Source organism: Tauraco erythrolophus, chromosome 2 (assembly GCF_009769465.1).
Source record: "Tauraco erythrolophus isolate bTauEry1 chromosome 2, bTauEry1.pri, whole genome shotgun sequence".
Classification (NCBI taxonomy): Eukaryota; Metazoa; Chordata; class Aves; order Musophagiformes; family Musophagidae; genus Tauraco; species Tauraco erythrolophus.
This window is the reverse complement of record NC_141466.1, coordinates 126,726,417-126,749,492: the sequence shown is the minus strand read 5'-3', so window position 1 is coordinate 126,749,492 and position 23,076 is coordinate 126,726,417. Positions and strand designations below refer to the sequence as shown.

Below are 23,076 nucleotides of genomic sequence, written 5' to 3'. Positions count from 1 at the left end.
TGTGGCCGAGAGGGTGGGTGTGCACTACAAATCAATCTCTGGACTTTGACAGGGTGCTTTATAAACTGAGGGGGGGAAGAAAAAGTCAGTGGAAACAATAGTTATCCAGAGATCCTCGTGAATCCAAGGTTCCAGGCATTTCAGCCATGCTGGGGTTGCAGGAAGACAAACAAAACCGTAAACATCAACTCCAAGCTCTGGGCCAGGCAGCAGCAAAGCACTGGGAGTTCTCTGCTCTATCGGAAGCCAACCTCATGCTGAACTGGAGACATACAAGCAAGTATGGACCGGGCCGCAGTAAGAGATGAAAGAAAACAGCACACATTGGGATTTTTTTTTTTTTTTTTTTTACATGTGTTCAAAGAAGATCAGTTGTCAGTGAATTTCAGAGTTTGATTTATGCTAACTTCTTTTCAGGGAATAACTAAAACATATCCGACTCCGAGAAACTTTAACTTCATGTCTGGAGAAGAATTTATTATTATTAAAATTACTTATTGCCGCTATCAATGAACTACCTGAATTCTGTACTTAAAAGGAAGATGTTCTTTTAAAGTCCCCTTAAAAAGGGACGCTCGTTTTGGCTTTCCTTTAATTCTCACTAGCAAGGCGGACCAAGGATTCTTCAAATGAAAGTGGCTCTATAGATAGAAACAAGGAAAACAAGTTGAAAATGAAAAGCAAGGGTTTGTTGAAGTACTGTATTTCATTAACAGGTCCTGAGAGTAATTGATCACCAGCAATTATGCACTAAGCTGTCACTAAATTATGAAAACAAACCTCATCTCTACAGAAGTCAGCTAAGCTTTCTATTTATAAAACCCCCCACCACTCTCCTACTGGCAATTTCTTCTCATGGGAAAAAGCTAGAGGGATCTATCCATTGGGTAATCACACACAGCAAGTGGTGAGTCCGACTTCCCTTCTAAAAATCTCAGGTGACAAGCTGCATCCTAATTAACTGCTTTTTAAAATAGCTATTTCAATAGCAGCCTATTCAAAGTCAATGGGAAATTCTTACTAGTTTGTGTGTTTTTTTAAAAAAAGCTAAAAAGCTAATCCAACTTATGTGTCTTTGTGTGCAAAGAACATGAAAGAAAACTACATCAGGCAAAACAACCCCTCTCAAGTAGCCCTTGGAAAATCCTTCTGTATAGGGAATATATTAAGAATGCACAAAGATCAAAATTCAGGCACACACCTTTTAATTTGTGTTGCGTTCAAAGCAACTTGCCTGTGAGCTTGCACACAAGCAAAACTAAGGGACCTCACCTGCAAAAACAGGTATCCAAACTGAGAATTGAACTCATTTCTGCCAAATCAAAGGGGTGGTTTTTTGTTTTCTTTAAAGCAAGCATAAAGAGAAACAAGTAATTAAAAAAAAAAAAAAACAAAACACAAAGCACCACATAGGAAAAAGAGCCATGAGCTTTAGAGCCAAAGATACGACTTTCTTCAAACATCAGCTTCAAAGTATAACAAACAAAATCGGATGAGGCTATGGGCACTTTAAAAAAAAGTTGGATAGCAATTCCAGAAAAAGATTCATGGTAATAATTCTTGTTCAATAACAAGTATGCAGCAGTTTCTCATGAGAAATTTAAAGTTAACTTTCCTTGTGTAGCAATCCAGGAGTAAATATGGTTTTGTTGGCTGGCCTGCATTAAAGAAAGTGACTCGCACCAAAAGGCAAAAAGATATTTTAAGAACGTTTGCAAGTTGTCTATTGTACCAGAACCCAGAGCAGTTTCTGCTGGGATGTTATTTTTAACCTCTGTTGCATTTGTAACATGCAGGCTATATGACTCATCAAAACTTAAAAGAAAATAAAATCTTGTTTCTGTGTTCACTTTAAAGATATTGGTCTAACTTGGCAAGCAGAAGTTATCTGAAAGCACCAGAAGGACAGCATTGTTTCAAGACTATGCAAATCAAGTGTGGGAAAGTTGCACCTTAAGTAAATAAGAGCACTAGTGCATGTCTGGGCAGTGAGTGGGAGGTAAAAGACTTAGAAAGAGAAAGGAAAGAAAAAAAATCTGGAAACAAAGCCTGTTGTTCTGACTAGGAGACAGCAACCTCTACCAAGGCATGTTTATTCTGATGACAGAAGCACAAATCACTGGTAGTCTTGACTGATACGCTCCTCTCACCATCTGGCCCCCCAATACTTCCTACTACTTGCTAGGCTTTTTTCTTTTTTTTTTTTTAATTAAAAAAAGATTTAGATTTTGTGTTCTGGGGGTTAACCAGCTTATATCCGTGCTGCTAAGCATTAAACTCCGTCCTGTGGCTTGACTTTCACTTTCCCATGTCTCTCTCTTGTGGAGGACGAGAAGTTACTTCCCACCTTACTTTCAGAGTGCTCCTTGATGACTGTTTTGTTTTGGTTTTGAAGCGTAGCTTACAGGGATAGAGAGAAAGAACGAACCCCTGTGACTATTTAGGCTGATTTATTATGTAATAGAGTCTGTCAGACACCTCAGATTTAGTTCTTATCTAGAAAGAAAAGCAGTCCGCGTCGTGCAAAAGTTTCCAGCAATACAGAATCCACCAATACGTTTGTTAGGCAGAAAAATTCCTTTCTGTTCCTTCAGACTTCCGAGTTCTCTTCATGAATACCCAAGCTTCACTTTTAACCCTTCCTCCACAGGATCAATATCAACTGTTTCTAACCTCATGAGTCCTCAGTTGCCTATCACATGTAAATAGATATGATAAAGGGTTACATAAAGCGACTTAAAACCTGTTTGTTGATAAAGAATGTCCACATTTAATATCCACTAACCCTCTAGTAGTAGGGGAGAAAACTTCCCTGTGATGTAAATATACGCTGTATATTTTGAAGCATTTGAAATATTTAGTTGTTGGGTTATGGAAAAACTCTGTTTTTCACTGTCTCCTTGCCAGGACAGAACGGACTTCAAAGCACAGAGGCAAAATTCTGCATTCATCGGAGCCTACTGACGAGATTTCATCCCAGCTATTAACCTCTCAGCACTGGGAGCCTGGCTCACAATGGTAAAGGAACCGAGAGATTTAACTAATCCCATTCTAAAGAACGCTTGACTTTTGCCTACTGATGGAAGAAACCAGGGGGTGGGAAGGAGTAAGGGAGAAACAGTGAAAGGGAGAAGAGGAAAAAAAAGCCACACTGTATTTCAAGCTTGGAGTTGAAAAAGCCTATTAATCAGGCTGTTGGAAAAAAAACATACCCACAAAACATTTGCACTATTTATGCAGAAACAATTAGTTAGTGCTCATTAGGCAGCATTCACACGATTTATCCCATGCCCCCCTCCCCCCTAGTGCCACCATTTCACAAATCAAAAGCTTCTTAAAATTATCAGTGCATTAAAAGCTTGTTCCCTCCTTATTCTGGGCAAGTCAGCATGAATAATGCGCCTTGGTCAAAAACATGACTCCCAAAACCACCCTCCTTCCCCGATCCTATTGTGTTTAGCATCACTTGTTTAATTATTTGTAGAGGTGGGGGGAAACAAGGAGGGAGAGGGAGCATTTACCTGCACTCTCCTGGAATTGTGCAAGAACCATGCTTGGGGCTACATCCCTGACGACAAATAGCTGTTAAAACAAAAAAGAAGAGTATCAGCATGCTGCCCGCTTCCTGCATCTTCACACTCATGGGAATGTTTTCATCTGTAACCAGCACTGTAATCCTACTAAATCCAAGGTTTTAACGAGTCTCTCGTATCGAGTCTACTGGAAGGAAAGCCAAGGTGGCTCCCTGTGATGGGAAATCTATCAGCTAGCTTTGCAGAGGAATCGTACCTAATGCTGTTCAAAGAGTTGTTTCTACACCAGAGAAACCATCTCTCCTTAGAGAGCTGTGAGTCACTTTGAGTCTAGTTTCCTTTCTCTGTCTTCTGCAGGTGAACTGGCCCACTCTCCCGGGCTTTACATATAATTCCAAGCAACTTTTAACTACCCTGGATTCACTTTTGAGCTGTATCTCTGAACAGACAGGACATTAAGGTGAGCGTCTATTCATACTGCAGGTAAACTCACGTCACACACTGATAGTCTGTTCCTATTCAGAGTCCTGTTTTCTCCTTCTGAAATTACCTAGGAAGTTGCCATTCCCTAACAAACATCTTAAACACCATCTCAGGTAGAACAAACAGCCTGGGACTTTTCAAACACCAAAGCTTCACACTTGCCAGGTCAGCTCTAAAACAAGTCTCTCCTTCCTGCTTGTCTTGAAGTTCTGCACCAAAGGGGAAATCCTTTTTGAAGTCAGCAGCAGAATTCCCATTGAAGTCAATGGGCTGGGTTTTCTTCCCAAGGGCAAAGATGTGGATAATCAAAGAAAGAACACATCTGCTAAGTGCCCAGTACTTGTCAGACCTCTCCCAAGATTTCGAAACAAGGCAGAAACTAGTCTTTTCCTGCCCCGAATTAGTCGCTGTCCCACCAGCCCTTAGCCCTCTTGTCTGCGCAAACTGGCCACTGAATTGTAACCTGGATATGATGCACTCAAACCCCATCCAAGCCCACTGATCAGCTGGGGGATCAAGCATTCATCACAAACCTTTGTTGCATTCTGGTCCCATCCAGCCTTCCAAGCAGGTTTTGTTGCCATTCTGGTCACAGGTATGGTGAGTGAAGAAGTCATCTCTTGGTCGACAAAACTTGTTGCAGCCAAAGCCATAGTAATGTTCTGCACAAGTCACACGGATTTGATACTCAAAGTGGGCAACTCCTGCATTATGTTTCAAAGTCTGCCACTGACGGCTTGGATTGATCATGCCAGAGTGGGATGCCTTCTCAATAATGCGATCGGGATCTGGAAGTCAGAAGACATGTCAGAGTCAAAACTTCATTTAGGTGTTGTTACCTCCCACATCACAGCTCTCTAGCTTCACAAGCAAGACTCTCCGAGGCAGCCGGTTGTTTTTATTAATTTTCTGCTTTAGAGAGTAAGATAAGGCTGCCCTGGAGCTACAAACCATTAACTGACACACACATGCAGCAACATCAAACTGAACGAAGCTCGAAATCAAAAGGTACTGGTAGGTTACTGCCAATCACTTATCTCTCTGAACTGCAAGGACATCCAACAAGAATCAGAGAGTTCGTGATTAAAGAAAATTCAGCTGCTTTTACTTCTAGCTCCAACAGATTGGTACATAATGTGGTTTTCCAGGCTTCTCCATTAATGGTACTACTCTTATTTTTAACTGGAATATTTATGAAAACATCGTACTACAATAGCCTAATAAAGCAATGTCTACAGACTGAACATAAGCACCGCAAAAGGTTTACAGCCTTCTGGGACTCCGGTGTAAACACTAAATTGAAAACTAACTAGCAACTCTAGCATTGATGACATCAGTGATCTCACCAGGTTTGGCTGAGAAATCCTGTGGAAGTTCTCTCTTCAGATGTTAGCTGACACTAAAAATTCAAGACTACCAGAGCTGGGAGCGGAGAACTTAAAATTACTGCGTACATGTGCTACAGATCCCCCTTCTCTCTACAGAGCGTTTCAAAGTTTAGACTTTGTACTTGACATTTAGTTCCAGCAAAAGTCTTCTGGCTTTTAGAGCCCTACAACTGTCTAAATTATGGCTTGAAATAATAATATTTCTCATTAGCTCGGAACATTGTATATATCTGTGGTATTTCACTTTGTAGTCCAGGTCTTGTGACTTAAATGATCTGACACTGCCTTACGACATGCTGCTAGCAAGCACTTGACTGCCGAGTGAAAGTTTATCATAAAACAGCCAAAATATCCCTGCAGACACAGTGCAAAAACAAAAATAAGTACCAGGCTACACTGGTCTGTATATGGGAACATAATCCAGTGACAGAGGAATTCTAGGTAGAAGGGCAGTTTGCCAATGACGTGTTAGAAAGCAGCGTGTGAAGTACTGGCACACTTGAGTGTTAGGAATTTAAGAATTAAAACGTACCGATGTTCAGCTTGTTCTTCCAACAATTACAAATGAAACTGGGGATTTTATATGAGGCAGTGTTGAAGCCTAATGAAGCTGCCACATAAAGCTGAAGATGAGACATGGGCAGTTTTTGATCTAAAATACTTTTGAACATATTGCTAAGGACTTTCGCTTTGTAGCTTTCAAAAAGAACTTCCAAACAGTCCTCTCAAGCCTCAGATATCCATGATCAATTCCCCACCGGATCCTGCCTGCTTGTCTGCGGTTTTGACTCAAGTTAAGTCAAAGCACTTGCTGCACAACCACAGGAGAGTGTCAATACACAGACACTGTAAGCATTTACCATTTTTGGGGGTATTCTTGGCTTGAGACTAGAGCATTCATTAAGTGTTTACAGTGTGAAATTAAGGGCAACAACTTGTTATTCACCTTCTGGTATTTCTGGTTCTATAATGTTTTCCATTTAAATCAGGTTTTATTATTCATTGGCACTAAGCCCCCAACCCCACATCTATGGGTAAGACTTTCAAATGCACGCAGGCCTTTATTAATTTAAATCCCATCCACAGGTAATGTAGATGCCTAAGGACTTTTCCATACTGGTATATCCAGAGCAATATCATGGCCTGTACTGTGCAGGTGGAAGGCTCTTAGATCTCATCAGCATGATTACTGACTAATTCTAAGAGGTACTTAAGCAGATGCATATCTATTCGCCTTGAATGGGACTAGTCAAGCGATTATAGCTCCACTCCTGCGTGCTGGAGATGGCTTTGCTGCTCTTGCCAGGATTACACCCCAATGATCTACAGCGCAGTCAGAAAGCAAACGCATTTCTCCAAACACTGAGCCTGTGCTTAAAGACATCCTGTTTCTTGCAAGTAAAACAACTCTATCCTTTTCTCCTGTAAGTTGTAGAAGAAAAGGGGAATGACACTCAATTTTCCAGTCTTTTCCTGTTCCCCGTTGGGAACATACCACTGTCAGCTATTTCAGTCCTTGGCACCAGAAAAACAATCGCCTTGGAAAAGAGATCTTTCCTCTTGCCTCTGCTCTGTCATTCTCCCTCTATCTGCCAGCTCATTAGGAAGCATGTCCTTGCTGTATGCCTATGACATCTCAATCCAGCCACCGGCTCTTTTAAGCCCTTAACCACAGGCTGAACTCAAATGGAAACATCCTTATTAGTCTACTGGACTTTATTTTTCTTTTTTTAAGGGCTCAGATGAAAACCAGCTGCGATCCCACTTCGGGTCACGGCTAAAATGCCTTTCATTTGATACACATCATAAAGCTACCACCGTGCATCTAAATTCAAGTACGGCCTCACAGACTTAAGATCCCTTTCCATTAGCCATCACCCACAGTTTTCACAATGAAGTATTGGCATGTTCCTTCTTGTAAAAAAATTTCTCCGCCCTTCCCTATTCCCACCTGTCAGTACGCACGGTTACACAAGCGCGCTGACCCAGACTACAGGGGAGGCATTGCAAAAACTCTTCCATTCTTAGCCCGCACCGACAACGTTTTCAGTTTTACAGTAAGCAATCCCAAAGCAGCAGACTGGTTAAGTAAATAAAAAGCAGCAGGCAGCCAGGCTTGAGAGAAAGCCATCTTCCTAACTCCCCTGACATCATCTGACTCGGAATCCCATGCTTTGAAAGAAAGGTTGGAGGAAACATTAACCAATTAGAAATTGATGAAGTGGAAGAGAGAGGCTTTCTCTACATCTTTAGCTTCCTCTCTGCACTTCCCTGTCCGTTTGTTGGTTTCATTCACTTTTTGTGGCTACACTTCAGAGCTATTAATCTATCTTTTCATTCAGTGGGCAACTGTATCAAAGGTTTGAAGCACAGGGAAATTAGCCATCTTGACTGCCCACCTTTGCTCTTCAGTGGTCCAATTTCTGGAAATTGTAACTACTCATCATCAGAAAGCAAACAACAACAACAGCCCAGACTCCTCTTAGCAGTTTGGGTGGCCAAGAACACCGCAGTTATTTTTGAAAGCCTTTGTTTCAGACAACTCCCAGCTATGGCTTGGTTTACATCGTGCTGAAGTCTCTTACGCCTGACTGGAATTCACATGCAACTGATACCAGTAATTTACAATAGTTCTTTGACATAGTTTGAGATGCAACGTCAGCCCCGTTAGCTTTATGTGTGAAGCAGCAGTGGCAAGATGGCATCTAGACAAGAACCAGAGTTAGAAAACCATTTAAGTTGAATCTTGGCTCCAAGAAAGCATGATTCTCATCAACTTCACCAGGGCCAGAATTTAACTGCAAGCCACTCTTGGAAGTGAGACAACAGAGAGTATGCGGTAAAGGGAACGTAGGAGGAGTGGAATGTAGAGGGGGGAAGGAAGCATCCACTCGAGGATCTCCAAGCGACTGCATTGATCAGAGGGTGCTAGAGCTACTGAAAAGTTACACAAAGCCTACTAAACCCGCTTTTTTTTTTGACAGCTCTCAGAGTCCTTACAATTCAGTGGTAATTAGGGTAAAACAAAAACCTGGACATCAAAAAAATACTCATCGCTTCATATGATGACAATTGCTTAGTACTAATGATTTCCTTAACTAGTTCTTCAACGCTTACTCTTCAGCTGTGGGAAAGCTCACTGTAAGCAAAGTGATGCAGTACAAAGGAAAATCATTGTGCAGTTGTGACTGAAGTGACCTACAGATGGATATGTGACAGCAAAGCTAGAGCAGGAATGCAAATCAGGAACATGTGTAAGAACATGTCTGCACTTGGCCAAACGCACTGCTGAGAAATGAGGCAATTTTGTCTGAAGACAATTGTACTTCCAGAACATGAAAGCAAAGAAAGGGTTCATTGTGTAGCTTTGGAAACGCAGTTGTTTCATGAAAAAAGATGAGCTCTAATAATAGTAAAAGTGGCAGAGACCCAGTCTGAAAAAAATCTCTCAGACCCTACTGTAAACAAGACCTTCATTTTGAATTCAGGCATCTTCCATTTTTAATACAACTCTGCTGCTGTAGCAATCTATTTTCTGTTCCTCCCTAAACCACTCCATAGTCAAGAGCCAAGAAGTTTCCCAGCCACCGCTTCACAACTGTGTTGGGGTAGGGCTTGAAATCACAGGTACTACAACAGTGTTGAACATGGCAGGTTGTAAAGCAAACCATTGCTATCACTGACAGGTCCCATGAATCATTTGCAATGAACAACTCCTCTTCTAGATCTTAGGACTAATAGGACATCTCATGTATATTTTAAAAAAATTGAAAAGCAGATCTGAGCAGAAAGTTTCCAGACTCAAAAGGCCATTCCAAGCAGCGTACCCTTCACCAATTAAAACATAAAGCCTCAGTACTGTGCACATTTCTACAAGGCCTTTCCTTCATGAAGCATGATGTCCATTTCCTTACTGTGCAGCTGTCACTTGGCATTCCAAAGTGGACCACAAGAAGCTGTTATAAGATTTATGTAAGTTGGGCCACAGTGCTGCCGCTTCCTTGTTAAAGAAAAAGGCTTGTTGTGTCAACAAAAGGTTTATGAGTTCAGATTCATACTTTCTCCTGTGGCTTTTACCACACACTACGAAAGCCTTAGATTGAACATAGAGTCAATTTTGCCCACCTGCCTGAGTAACAGCAAACCAGTTCATATGCCAAGAGACTCTATACAGCTTCCTCTAGCCAACAAGAAAAGCTTAGCAGAAAGTTTCTGAAGCCAACCAAAGACATTCCAGGCGAAAGATTCCACTCCTGATTTCCAGCCAGCTCTACCAGGTGGCATCTAGTATGTCTCAGCCTCTGAGTATAAATCCCTAGACATCCAGCTCCCAAGGAAGAGCTGGTAGTCACTCCTGTTTCTCATCTACAGTCATTAGACAGATATCTATACCAAGTCTTATAGAGGTTTGTTGTTTTTTTTTTTTAAAGCAGCATGTTCAGTTTTGAGAAGTACATAGTTTACAGAGAGGTTCCAGTCAACAAGAGACTTAGGCTTCTGAGTATCACTCCTAATTAAAAAAAAAAAAAAAATCTAAACAAAAAATCCTGAAGAAATCCCTTGCCTTTTACTTTCCCTAAGGAGAAAGAGGGAATTAACAGCATCTATTTTTAGGCATCAAACTGTTGGTGCCTAGGTGAGCGGCGAGCGAGCTACTCATCCTCTACAGGCAATGTGAGGGAGACAGGCTTCCTGCAGAGCCTGGAGTAGTTGCTCTGAATCATCTGGGGGAGAGCTTTTCCCTCTCCTCATGCCCTACTCACAGTGCACTGGTTAAACTACCAAAGGCCTTTCAATGGACAAGAAATCAAGGTGTCTGAACTAAGTAAACCAGAAAAATTAATACTTACTAGTAGAGTTATCATTGTAATCCCATGCCTCCACAAGCAATGTGTAGGATCTCTGCAAAAGAGAAATAAGAGTTAGTTTCAAAGCCACATATGACTGTAAGGAAAAAAAATACACAATTTAACTTGAAAAAAAAAAGATAAAATAATCCTGGTCTCTGCCCTACAACGGAATACTGAAAAACATAAATAGGTAATAGATTATACTTGAGACAAACATGATCTTCTTGAAGCCCGGTAAGCTACCTTATCCAGTCTGACTTAGAAGACCTTTCACCTTGGCTAGCTCATCTTTGTCATCATTAATGCATCTTAGGTACTTAACCAGGAAGCACAGCCTTTGACACTATGCTGTAGCCACAATAAAGCACGCGTGGAAGAATTGCACATGGAAGACAGAATGCACCAGGCTAGCACAGCAGCATCAAAAAAACAACCAAAAACTCCCAACACCCCCACCCTCAAAAACTGCTTCAGAAGAATTTTAGGTACAGAAAAGTAGCCTTTATGTCCCTTCCCCCAAGCACGGTGAAAGCAAGAAGTGTTGCTAAGATTACTGTGCCCTGCCTTGACAGCGGATCTCTAGGGACTTTGCTTTTCAGCACCCCCTTTGAAAGCTTTGTCTACACGAGGGCCATTGCAGCTCCCACAAGTATCAGGTAACCGAGGGAAGAGGTGGTGGTGGCTAAGGGAAGGGGGTGGGGTGAGAGAGAAGCATCATAAAACAAAGGCTAAAATGAGACTATTGGGACAAGCAGGGAAAGGGAAGACACACCATCCACCCCGTGTCGCATTTACAGATGCACTAATCTGCCAATGAGCTCGCCAGCACTCCAGTAATAATAATCACAAGCACAAACTAACTGAAGCGACTCCACGCGTTGGAAAGATGCCAGTTATTACATCTAAGCCACCTTTATCTTCCGTCCTAACTTGGGAACAAGAGCCATTAAAACATCTTCTCCTCCGCCAACTCTACTCCGAGATATTATTACGCAGGCTGTACCTTTCAAAATTGCCATTTAGCCAGCCATATCCAAACTTACAGAATTATTCTAACACAAAACACATATCTCCCCCCACCCCCTAAAAAAAAAAATAAGCTGAGGAAAAATGAGAAAAAACGCAACTTGAAGAGCAAAAAGTGTAACAGTAACTATAAATGAGGTAGTAAATGTAACATCTTTCTGGTGAGCAGAACAATAATAGAACAAATGACAACTCTGCACGAAGGATTTTGATGCTTTGCCATCAAAGCTGTGTATCGTAAGGTTTATTTATTCTTAATTGTATCTGTGCTTCGTTGCAGTCTGCTCATTTGTGGTCTGCAGTGCTCAACACCTTTTCTGCAACAGAAACCAAAACAGAGTTCTGAGAGTAGGCTGCTACAAGGTGCAAGTCTAAGGCAGACCTTAAATTCCTTAAGAGAAGAGGAGAAAAAAAAGAAAGAAAAAAAAAAAAAGAGCTGAAGCAGACTGCTTTCTCACGACTGGACACAGCATGCAGCCTCTGAATGAAAACCCAGTTTGTGATGGACACCGGCTTGGAATATAGCCTAAATATGTTTCATATTCAAAGCAGACTAGGATTCCATTTCGTTCACTGATAACTGTGGGAAAACGCTTCCAAAAGTAAGCAAAGCTGGGCAAGCTGAGACATGCGCCCAAACTTCTGTGCAGAGGCTCCATTGGCTCAAACCATTTTTGGTTAATATTTCATGAAAGTTACAAGTTATTTGTTACTATTCTAGACCAAGTCTGTCAACTTGAAAGAAACTCTGGAAATAAACCGAAACACAACATGATTGTTTAACACTGTTTGAAGTAGATTTAAGAAGTCCTTACACAATCAGAGGTAAAAAAAAAAACAATCAAACAAAACCAGAATAGAACTCCGGAGCCATATTACAGATAGAGATTGCACTATCTTGGGTGCTTCCTCACTGGTTTAATTACCAACATTGAGGAGCACAAGCACAACATGTTACTGCAAGCTCGACAAAAAAAAAATAAATATTATGATATAGAGAATGACTTATGGCAACTAGCACTACTTCCAATAAAGTTAAGGATGTTTTCCTTTCGGCCTTGCATAATTGTTTTGGAAGATATTTTGTCTAAACTCATAGCAACAGTTCCCGGTTGGTTCTCAGGACTGTTTACCAACACACCTAGCCCTTAAGGAAAGGAAAGGCTGAATCCCAGCTGTAAGTGCTACTGTTGCTAGATACTTGTGTGACCACTTTCCAACACCACACAGGAGTTTGTTTAAAGAGAGGAGATGCTTCTGCTTCACTGGATGGAAAAAAAATGCAAGGGGAATAGACCTACCCTAGCAATTCCCTTGTATCTATGTGCCCCCTCTCACCTCATCTGAATATTTTAAATGAAGAATCCCTGTCCTGAAAAGGGATGGCACAAAGAATGGCAGTTTAATCTCTTGGCTCTGTCCCTCTCAGCACGGGGCAAAGAAAGGACAAGACTTTGTGTTCGAGATGGGACACTTCTACACAAAAGACACAGACACCCACAGCCCCAGAACAAGAGCAGCAAGCCCGCCTCAATAATCCAACTATCACATACCTCTAGCCAATTCCCACCCCTCCTCAAAAAAGCAGTTCTGTGCAAAGACTGCACTGTTGAGGTTTTTTTTTTTTAAGTGCATATCATCCCCACTCTATAGATCAACAATTCAGATATCTCAGGAATGACTACTTACAGCGTGGAGGTTTAAGTTTTCCCATGCCCACAGACGACCTCTGCCCATCTTTGAATAAATATATATATCCAGACACAAGAATTCCACATCATGCACCTTATTCCATCAAAGCAATGTCCTAGGCAACAAGGCAACAGTGAACTTTCCAGAGTCACACCCAATTAGCCACTGTAAATGTGAGCTTGACCAGAAGGCAGGGATTCTGGCTTGAGAGGAAAGGCAGCTTGAAGGGAACAGCAAGCCCGCACGCTTCGCAGAACATCCGCAGTCTCATCAGCCCAGAGGACTGAAAGGCAGCATGGTCAAATTTAAGCAAAACTCCTATGAGGGTTAAGCTATAAGAGGATGGAAATGGTTAAGCTCACGCTCAAAAAAAAAAACCAAAAAAAAAACAAAAAACAAACAAAGAAAGCACGAATGCGCAAGAGCTATTTTCGTCAGTGAAAAGACACCACGATTTAGTCTTGATCCATTGACAATACAACTCAAGAAAAACTGTGAAGACCCTGAAATCCATCAGAAACTCTCCCTTTTAAGGGTCTGAAAGGGCAACGCAACCTCTTTTCTGGTTATTTAAATGAAACACTAGCAGCTCCAGGTAAGCGGAAGGTGTTTGAAGCTCTCGGCTTGATTACCTTCTTCCCTCCCTTCATCCAGACATCCACCCAAAAGAGGTGGTTTTGTACTTTGGCTTCTAAAGGCATTCTGCAAGTCAGTGGGACAGAGCAAGATTAAAACATCAGGCTCATTAGTGAAAGGACTGCCTCCTTTTGAAAGAGGCTGCAACTAGTCAAACTTCTTTCCCTCCTGTCCTTGTGGTTAAACCATGCAGGAGCTTTGCTGAGCCTGTGAAACCATGACTAGACAAACGCAGTGGGAAGTTTGCATTCTGAGTGCTGCGCCTGCTCCTCCTCTGCCAAACAAGGAGAGCAGGTTAATCCCAGCAACCTCCTCCTCACGCTCCGCCAGCCACGCACAGCTGTGAAGACCAGTTTGAGAATGGTGCTCGCACCCTGCCTGTGTCCTAGGGAGAAGGCTGGGAGACTGGCACGCCGTCACAGCAGGCCACAGCAGATTGCCAAGAGCTCCGGCAACCCCTCCTCCCTTCAGCTGGAAGGGGGTGAGACAGGGAAGAGAGAAGCTGAGGAATATTTCAAAGTGTCCAAGGACCAGGGAGGAGGGCATCTCAGAGCAGAATTGAGGCAAACATCTGCAGGACTCACTTGGGTACCTCTCTTGCCACATGACAAGTCACGATGACGCTATACAGACGCCTCACAACGTCATGTCATGGTCAGCCAGTCAACTCTGACAACAGAATATGCCTTCAAAGGAGTTGAAGACAACTGGTTCCTCATCCAGAGGAGATACAAACATATCTGGGAAAAAGAGGGAAACAACGTAACCCTCTTAACCCTTTGTCAAACGCAACGTCATCAGGAAGCTCTTCTTTAGGCCAACCTACACAAGCATAAGGCAACCCCCTATACAGCTGTTACTCTCTCAGCCCTTTGTGTATCAAGTCTAAGCCATAAGTGTCTCACACCTCGGAGCCAAGAGCTGGGCTGAACCTCCAGCAGGAGCCTCATCAGAATACGCCTGCATGAAAACAGAGCACACTGTTCCTCTTGTCTTCATTTTGAGTAGTTCCTTCCTTGCTGTTAGTGCCAGTAAACACTTCATAGTGCCACATAAAGACAATGACACAAAAACAAATTTAACTGTATGAGCAGCTTCCAGGAGAGACTTCCCCCTCCATTCTGCCTTGGCACAAGCCACACCAGCAACCGAAGTCAAGACCTTCGCTGCGAAACAACTGCCACCCTCCTGCCAAATGATGAAGGACGCAAAAGGACCGCTATCCAAACTATGCATACGCTTAAGCATCCAGTAAACCAGGCTGATCTCTGATCTGGCAAGCCTACTGGAATAATGAGTATCCTGTGAATACATAATGTGCTGAAGTTGCCATTGTGTGAAGTAAGTCCATGGTTTGTCTGGGAGCCGAGCAATGCTGAGTCTACTGCTGCTTCCTGTTGCTTGTCCTGTATTAGCATTATTTTTGGATAGGCCCCATTATGTTCTGTAATCCTCACTGCAGTCAGTATGGCCACGCCATTGTTCTTGGTTAATATTAGCAGTCAATGCCTCTGTCTGGGTGGCCGGACTACAATGTATTCCAATCATGAAACTAGCATGCATTAACTGAACATTGTACTGGTGTGGAGCGGGGAGACTTGGGGTCCTCCATCGTCCCCTCTTTTAAAAAAAAAAAAAAAAAGAAAAGCGTATAGCATCTTTTCTTTCTTTCCTTCCTTTTTTCTTTCTTTTTAAACTAATGATTTTAAGTGATCTCAGCTACAAGGGTGCTTCATACAACAAGAGCATTTTAATCAGCACCTTATCTCGTTACTGAGTTATTTTCTCATGGAGCCCCACTTGTCAAAGACTAGCAGCTAGGCCAAAATGTCAATGGTTGCTTTCAACCTTCCCCAACAAGCAGATTACCTGCTCTTATCAGTCTCCTTACCTGCTTAAAGCATCCCACTGATAATTAAATGCGCCAGTTACAAAAGGGTGGCAAGGTTAATAGAGAGAATACCTAGTAGCCAGCCAAGCAAAACAGTCAGGTTCACATAGAGCAAGCCTGAACAAGAAGCCTCTCTACTTATTTACCTAAGTGCGCAAGAACTGGGTTGAGCTGGTAAAGGACTCGGGATGTTTGACTATTTACAAACCACTTCAACCACTTCTACCCACATTTTACAGTTTCTTCTGAATACGACAAGAGTAACGAGTGTAATTTATGCTGCACAACAGTGACCACAGAACCATGAGCTCCACAGACTAACAAGAAATGAACCAGCAGCTTCTAGTTTCGACGTCTTTCCCCATGTTAAGGCATATGCGTTACCAGCTAAAATTATTAGAGCTGTGTGGATTAACATACGAAACTTCTATCCATCAGCAGAAACGGAAAGTCAAGTTTAGTGGGACTTTTCTAAACCAATCCTGTTCTTAGTATTATCTACAGAGAAATACTTTTAAGAACAGTAGCTTAAGGTTTTTGCACGTACTGCAGGACAGCAGAGTTAAGAACTGAAGTTGAAGTAAGTGCCATGTAGGCGAGTGGAAGCCTCTGGTATGGCACATCATCTCACTTAATCAGCCAAGGCCCAACTTTACTTGCTTCAGAACTACTTTACTTCTATTCCAGCCTTCAGTTCGCAACCAAGCAGTAGGTTTCCTTGAGCTACCTGGAATTTTAAGCATAAAGCATCAATTTTATGCAATTCATTTTCACGCATGCAGAATTCCAGCTGCATAAACAAGCTGACAGTGCTAAATGTGCGTAGTCTGAGAAAGTTTAGGAATAAGCTTCAATGCCAGGCCCAATCCAGCTGCCACTGAAGTTAAATTGGAGCAGGCCTTTATTATAACAAGAACACAAATTTTAGGAGCAGGCAGGATGAAGATTTAGTTTTAGACATATTATGGTAATATAGTCAAATGGATTTACCAGGAAGACGAAGTTCTGAACTGACTGGAACATAAATAACTCTTAAGAACATGTAAGAAGTCCAAAACCTCCGAATGAATGCGTCCCTTCTCTGCAGTCCTGGGAAAAAACAGCCTTGTAGATGCTAATTATGCTTCAGATGTCACTTAATACTCTCAGCTCCGTTTTGGATAGCAATCCTAGGCAAAACATTGCACTTAGAGTGCTGAACATTTATTCTTAAATTATTAGTCAACAATAAATGGCACAGTGTGGATTTGATTAATATGCATTTTGTTATTATAAATATTTCTTCTGATCTGCCTATGCTCCAAGATGACTTATCGGGCATTCTTTAAGAAAAGCTTGAACAATATCTAGCATTTGCTTCTGCAAGTTTTCAAAAAGATAACTGGAGGGAAAAAACAAAATCAAAAACCAAGCTTTAATTTTATGACCGTGACCTACTGGTTTTTTTTGTTTGTGGGGTTTGTTGTTGTTGTTTTTTAAAAAAGCAGTTGGATGAAGTGATCCTTTTCTCTAAGATTCAAAAGGCTGTTACTTTAATATCAGCTGCAGATTAGTTTTTTGGAAGCCTCTTGTGTCAAGACAGGGGGAAAAAGTTCACGAAGCTTAAAAAACACTAAAGCGCTTTCATTATGTCTTTCTAGCCAGAAAAAACAATGCCTACCCAGAAAACATATCTTACATCTTCAGGAACCAGTAGCAGTTAAGATTTGTCATTAAAAAGGGGAAAGGCTGACTATTTGGTTTTTTAGAGTAAGGTTGAAATAAGATGTTCAAAACTCTTTTTAATTGTATTTTATGCTAAAGTCATTTAGATGCTGGAGGGTTTTTTCCACCTCAGTAGTTTCCTGGTGTGTTGGCACAATTGGCCCCAATATTAAATAATTACAAGGATCCTAATTTCAGGATAAACGAGCCATTTGAATTGGAACTATGCATACCAAAGGATTTGCAAGTTTGACCTCCTTCTTGCTCACAGTCTCGCCAAACCCCCAAAAGATCTTTCTTCACATAAAAGCAAAGTTTAGTGCTAAGCTTGGCTCAGTTAATTCATGCACAGCTCCCTCAAGGTACAGCACACATCACGCTTCGGAGTCTTTAAGACAGGCAAGAGATTTGATTTATGTCTGAGAAGAACATGTGCCTACCATGAAACAAAACTTGTTGAGACAGACTTTGACAAGTGGAACATGGAAATTCTTTTGTTCTACACTTTTCTATGTGCCTTCATAAGCCAAGCCTGCCTGTCAAGAAAGTCACTAGTCTCAAAACAAATGCAAGAAGCAAGACTATGTGTATTTTTTTTAATCATCTTTATTATTATTCTTTCAATTTACTGAAGAATTGCTAGCAACTGCAGGAGCAGCTTTCTGATGCACTCTAGTTCCTTTATGCTGGTCTGCTGCCCCGTTTCCTAGCAACTTACTCAAGCCTCCCATCACTTAAATTAATTCATGGCCCACCACCTCCACACCCATTACTCACAGGGGTACATATCAAAACTGACAAAAGCAAACCACATAAGTTATTAATAAGACTCCGACACTTCCAATCTGCATTACAACTATGAGCCAAATCTAACAATGCATTTAAAGCACACCATTCCCTTTTCTTCCCCTCTTGCATGAGGAATAGAGACCTCTAATGCAAGATAACTTTTTCACAAACAGTTTAAAAGGGCAACTTGACACAGGAAGAGATTTTTTTTTTTTTTCTGAAAAAAAAAATCTTTTAAAGAAGTCTTGTTGCCTTGACTGCTTTAATGTTACTGACTCAAGCTGGAACATCCAAGAAAAGCCTCCCTCAGACAGCAGAATACAAACAATACATATTCAGAGATGCCATGAATTTTCAAGTGCAATATAATTAACATTTTGGTCTAGCTCTTATTACCTTTACTGTAATTTTCAGTTGGATGTATTCAAAGACAACTCTCATGATTAGCCACACCGGTAAATGCAATGTTAGTCTCAAGCTTTTACTGAAGTCAACAGTATCCACCCACCTAAAGAAATTTTTTTAAGTTCTGAAATTCCAGCGTCAGATTTGAGTTGACTAAGTTTACTACTTTATCTGTAGAGCTTTCCAAACGCCTCAAATGATTTGTGTACACAATTTTAGTACAAACAAGAGCTTTGCCACATTAGATATTCTTTTGTTCAAATGCCATTGGGAAGTCACAAAGGCTAGCATAAAAGCTGTGTCCTATGGAAGTTAAAGCTGGGAGGCAAGCTTGGTAATTGCAAACAGACTATCATCACAATCTCAAAAAGTGCATTCCTGCATGGGAACACGCAAGAATTTATTCCAAAAATGCCAGTCTTAGGAACCAGAGTGCCTGAAGTTGTCAAGTTTTACACATTTCATAGGCTGCACTGGAGTTTTGCTGCTGCTCTACGATTCCAGTGCTCAATTAGATTCAGCAGGACAATAGAAGCATTTCTTTTACTAAGATGCAGGCAAGCTTAAGAAACTTCTCCCAGGGTCTCCTCCCCACCAAATCCACCCTCTACGCACAGAATCCCCTATGAAGGGAGGGGCTGTTTGAAGGAATGTGTTCAGTTTTCACATGGTTTTTATATAAATACATACATATATCTTCAGATTCAAAGCATTCAAATTACTGGGAGCAGGGTAGGGGGCTAGTTTGGGAAAAAAAAAAAGTCCTTGATGAACCTGACTTTTCTGAAAAAAAGACAAAATCTGCAACACAAGCACTGCAGTCATTGGCAGAGCTTCAAATACCTCAGATTTTTACAAAGCCCTTTATCCCTTTGATGGCATATTTGATAACAGTTTTATCTCATTTCACATTAGGAAAAAAAAAAAGAGAAAGAAAAGAGAGAAAAAGAAAGAAAGGAAGGACTTGTACTCTCAACAGAGAATACTTTTGTTAACTCCACTATTGTACTTTGTAATACTACCTCCCTAAAAACGCTGACTTAATTTCACTCTTTGCCTCTCCAGCAGTCACAACTGACAGAGGAGGCAGGTAGGAGGCAGCACAGGACATTTCAAGAACACATGGCTGCCTGCAGCACTTGGCTATAGGACTACAAAGTGGGTGTCTACACTACAACTGGAGAAGGAATGCTTTTGGGGAGGGTTCCCCCCCCCCCCCCACCACCAAAAAAAAAAAGTCCAGGCCCTCCCAGCAACCAGTCTTTATCTGACTTGGAAGGGCCAAACTTTGGAGGGAGCAGAAAGTCTACACATGCTTCCACCTCACCAGCAGTGATAGTGACAGAGGACAGGAAACAAGATTCACCCCTCCCCTGCGTGCACGTAAAAGCCCTCCTCCCCTTGCAAAAATGACCTTAGGCATCTAGGTTAGGATGACTGGATTTTCAAAAGTGCTGAGCATCAACATATCCCAAGGCAGTCAGTGGGAAACTGTCTGCTCAGCACCTTTGGAGAAGGGGAGGGGGGAAAAACAGTTTTGTTTCCTAGGTGATCTCTAAATATAAGTTTTAGGAGCATGAATTTGGGAGTTTTCAGCTTTCATACCATAGCATCCCAGAGAGTCACCACAGAAGATTAACTGTTGTGTGTGTACAAGCCCCCACATCAGTCATTCTCAGTTTCTGCTTGCCTGCACGCAGCACTGCTGGGCACAACACAACGCATCTCCTGCCATCCAAGGCCATGGCAGTCTTGTATGTCCAGAAACCCTCTGCATCTGTGGGTCTGTCCTGGGGGATGGCCATTTTGGAAAGATGGTCCCCAGTTTCTGTGCAGCGAGTAAAGGACTCCTCTGCAGAGTTGACCATATCAAAGCCTCGACTCTCTCGAGCACCCCAGAAGAAACAAGCAGCACTGAAGTCTAAGCGAGTGTTCTTTACATGACCAACAACAAAGCAGGCTTCAGCTAATGAAGGAGTCACCTGTCCTCCACCTCACCGCTCTACAAGGCTGACCAGTATTTGATAGAGTGGACAACACTGGGAAAGTGCCTGGCAAAGAGACCCAACCTCCTCAAGCCATTGAGTTTTGCACACAACTAGAGGGAAGCCAGAATCTATGGACCACAGAGGCAAGTAGCCAGGAAAAGGTGTGCTGTGGGGAGGAGTGGGAGAAATGGACCAAAAGCTAAGGCCAGGCTTTTCTAGGTCTTTAGCTTCTGGAGTTCACAAGTACCTCAAAACACAGCAAGCTTCCCAGGGAAGCTGGCAACTAGTTCATCAAGAGCAGCAACAGCAGCTCCCATCAACACCGAGCAGTGCAGTGAGATTTCCCCTCGGGAGAAGCAGGAAGCCTTCCCAAACACGCTCCAGGGAAGGAGGCCAGCTATGACACACACTTTTCACACGGGATTCCTCTACAGCCCCTAACCCACTGCTCTTCTGGCTTAAGCCCAAGACTTCACTGGTTTGGGAATAAACAAAAAAAAAATGTAAAAAAAATAAATGAACTTCTGACCTTCTAAGTCTCAAGAGACTTATTCATGCTGTAAAGTGCAGAGATACTGGGTTTGCTTCCCTGACCCATTTAGATCCCCCTCACTGCACATCTGACTTTCAAATTTAACAGGCTGTGCATTGTGAGCCCCAGGGAACAAAAACAAAAACACCACCACATTTTACTTGTTTCTGTGCTGCGGATTCCCGACGCTCTTGCCAAGAGCTCCTGCACCCTCCCCAATCTTGGTCCCTCTCCCCCAGCACGAGAAGTCAGAGCTCAGCTCCCTGTGACCATCTCAAAGAGCACCGTCCAACAGAAGCAGAGCCAGAGCAGGCCACGCAACTCACCGGCCAGGCGAAGCTGAAAGGGATAACAATCCGGTTCTTTTCATTATTCCGGTTGTACTTTAAATTGAAGGTATTTCCTCCGATGACAGGAGTGGATTTGGATCCGAAGCTGCAAGGACCACCAGCAGTGACCCGTGATTGATACTCCTTCAGGCAAACTTTAAAATAGGTATCACACTCGTCTCTGGTGCATTTTTTTTCTCCTGGGTTTCGGATGCCATCACAGCAATTTCCATTTTGCAGTTCACCGTTCACATTTTGCATGGATAAGATCTCCAACTCAAACTGTCCCGACGCTAAAGTCACCTGTTAATCCCAAGAAAGAACCGGAGCAGAAAACAAAACAAAAAAAAAAAAACAAACAAGAAACAAAAAACAGACAGTTACCTCACTTTTTTTCCCCCCAAACACAAGCTACAACAACCCTACAGACAGGAGAAAGTCATTTTAAGTGTGCTATCAAGAAGCACACACATAACATGAAAAAAACCCAACCACTCCAAGCCTTTCCCTATCAGATACCCATGAGAAAGGCTCATAACTCATCCCAACCAAATAATGCCATTAATGCTAAAAAAGAACCTTAAGAGCCCACTCCAAAAAACAGTGTGTGTGGGGAAGGCTTCTAAATAGTTAGGAAATAAAACTACTTCAAACCAAGAGCGCATACGCGAGGGCAAACCCGATAAAACGATGTGGCTCAACTACCCTGGAATCGCAACCCCTTTGCCTTCACCGGGGTGCAGCTGAGACAGGGAAAACAGCCTCCCCGCTCAAGGCTGCCCAGCTGGGATTCAGCCCTTGCCTATTAGGCACTCCAAGAGTACTGCAATTAGCCCTGATTTAAAAAAAAAAAAAAAAAAAAAAGTAATTTCGAGAAAAAAAAAAAAAAGGCAGTTTGCAGCAATTTCATTTTTCATTCCCAGGGAATTAAGCCTTGCAGAAAGGAAGGCTTCTGCGTTTGCCATCTCCGCAGAAAAGTTAGCAACTCCGTTCTTACGGAGGAGCTTTGCAAAAGCGCCTTGCGCACCACTCGAGCTTCGGGTTTTGGAAAAGCCACCTACGGCGATCGCGGAAAAGCGGCAAAATCACCGCACCCGCTCCGCGCGGCGGACCCCAGAGCCCCGTCCGGGCTCACAGCCGCTGCCCCTCTCCCTCCATCCTTCCTTCCTTCCCTCCCTCCCTCCCGCGGGGGGCTGCCGCCCGGCGGGACGCGCAGGTACGTACCTTTGCCCGCAGCCCCAGCAGGGCCAGGAGGACGAGGGAGCACGCCGCCGCGGCTGCCCGCCGGGGCGCACGCATGCCGCCGCCGCGCTGCCCGCCCGCCCGCCTGCAGGCCGCCGCCGCCGCTCGCTCCGGGACGGGACGGGGAGGGCCAGGAGGGGAGGAGGAGGAGGAGGAGGCGCCGCCGCTGCTGCCGCTGCCCGCCGCCGCCCCGCTCTAATATACCGCGCCGGCCGCGGCGCGCACCCGCGCCGAACAACGCCGCTTTTCAAGCGCTTTCAATAGCGCCCCGGTCTTCAATGCAAAGCAGCCCGGCCTCCTTTTATCCTCCTTATTCTCTCGCCTCCCTCTTTTCTTTCCCTTTTCTTTTCTCTTTTCTTTTTTTTTTTCTTTTCCTTTTATTATTGCGATTATTATCCCGATCCTTTTATTTCTTTCAGGTCGCCAGCCACCGAGCGGCGGAGGCGCGGCGAGCCCCCCCGCCCCCCCGAGACACGCACACACACACACACACGCACGCACACACGCACATGCAGCACACACACCGCCCGGGAGCCGGCCGCCCGTCTGGGAGCGCCGCCGCCGCTCGGCTTCATCTAGCCCACGGCG

General features: G+C 43.1%; 1 protein-coding gene across 2 annotated transcripts in view; it reads right to left on the bottom strand.

Moving 5' to 3' along the window:
* JAG1 (jagged canonical Notch ligand 1) overlaps positions 1–22,545 on the bottom strand; it is a 34,402-nt gene extending 11,857 nt beyond the window's left edge. For both annotated transcript variants that reach the window (XM_086631110.1, XM_086631112.1), the window contains exons 1-5: positions 22,471–22,545; positions 21,244–21,549; positions 10,255–10,306; positions 4,550–4,804; positions 3,522–3,582 (exon numbers count right to left, since the gene is read on the bottom strand). In XM_086631110.1, the coding sequence (XP_086487236.1) occupies positions 3,522–3,582; positions 4,550–4,804; positions 10,255–10,306; positions 21,244–21,549; positions 22,471–22,545 (749 nt within the window). The remainder of the gene's footprint in view (positions 1–3,521; positions 3,583–4,549; positions 4,805–10,254; positions 10,307–21,243; positions 21,550–22,470) is intronic.
* Positions 22,546–23,076: the final 531 nt, after the last annotated feature.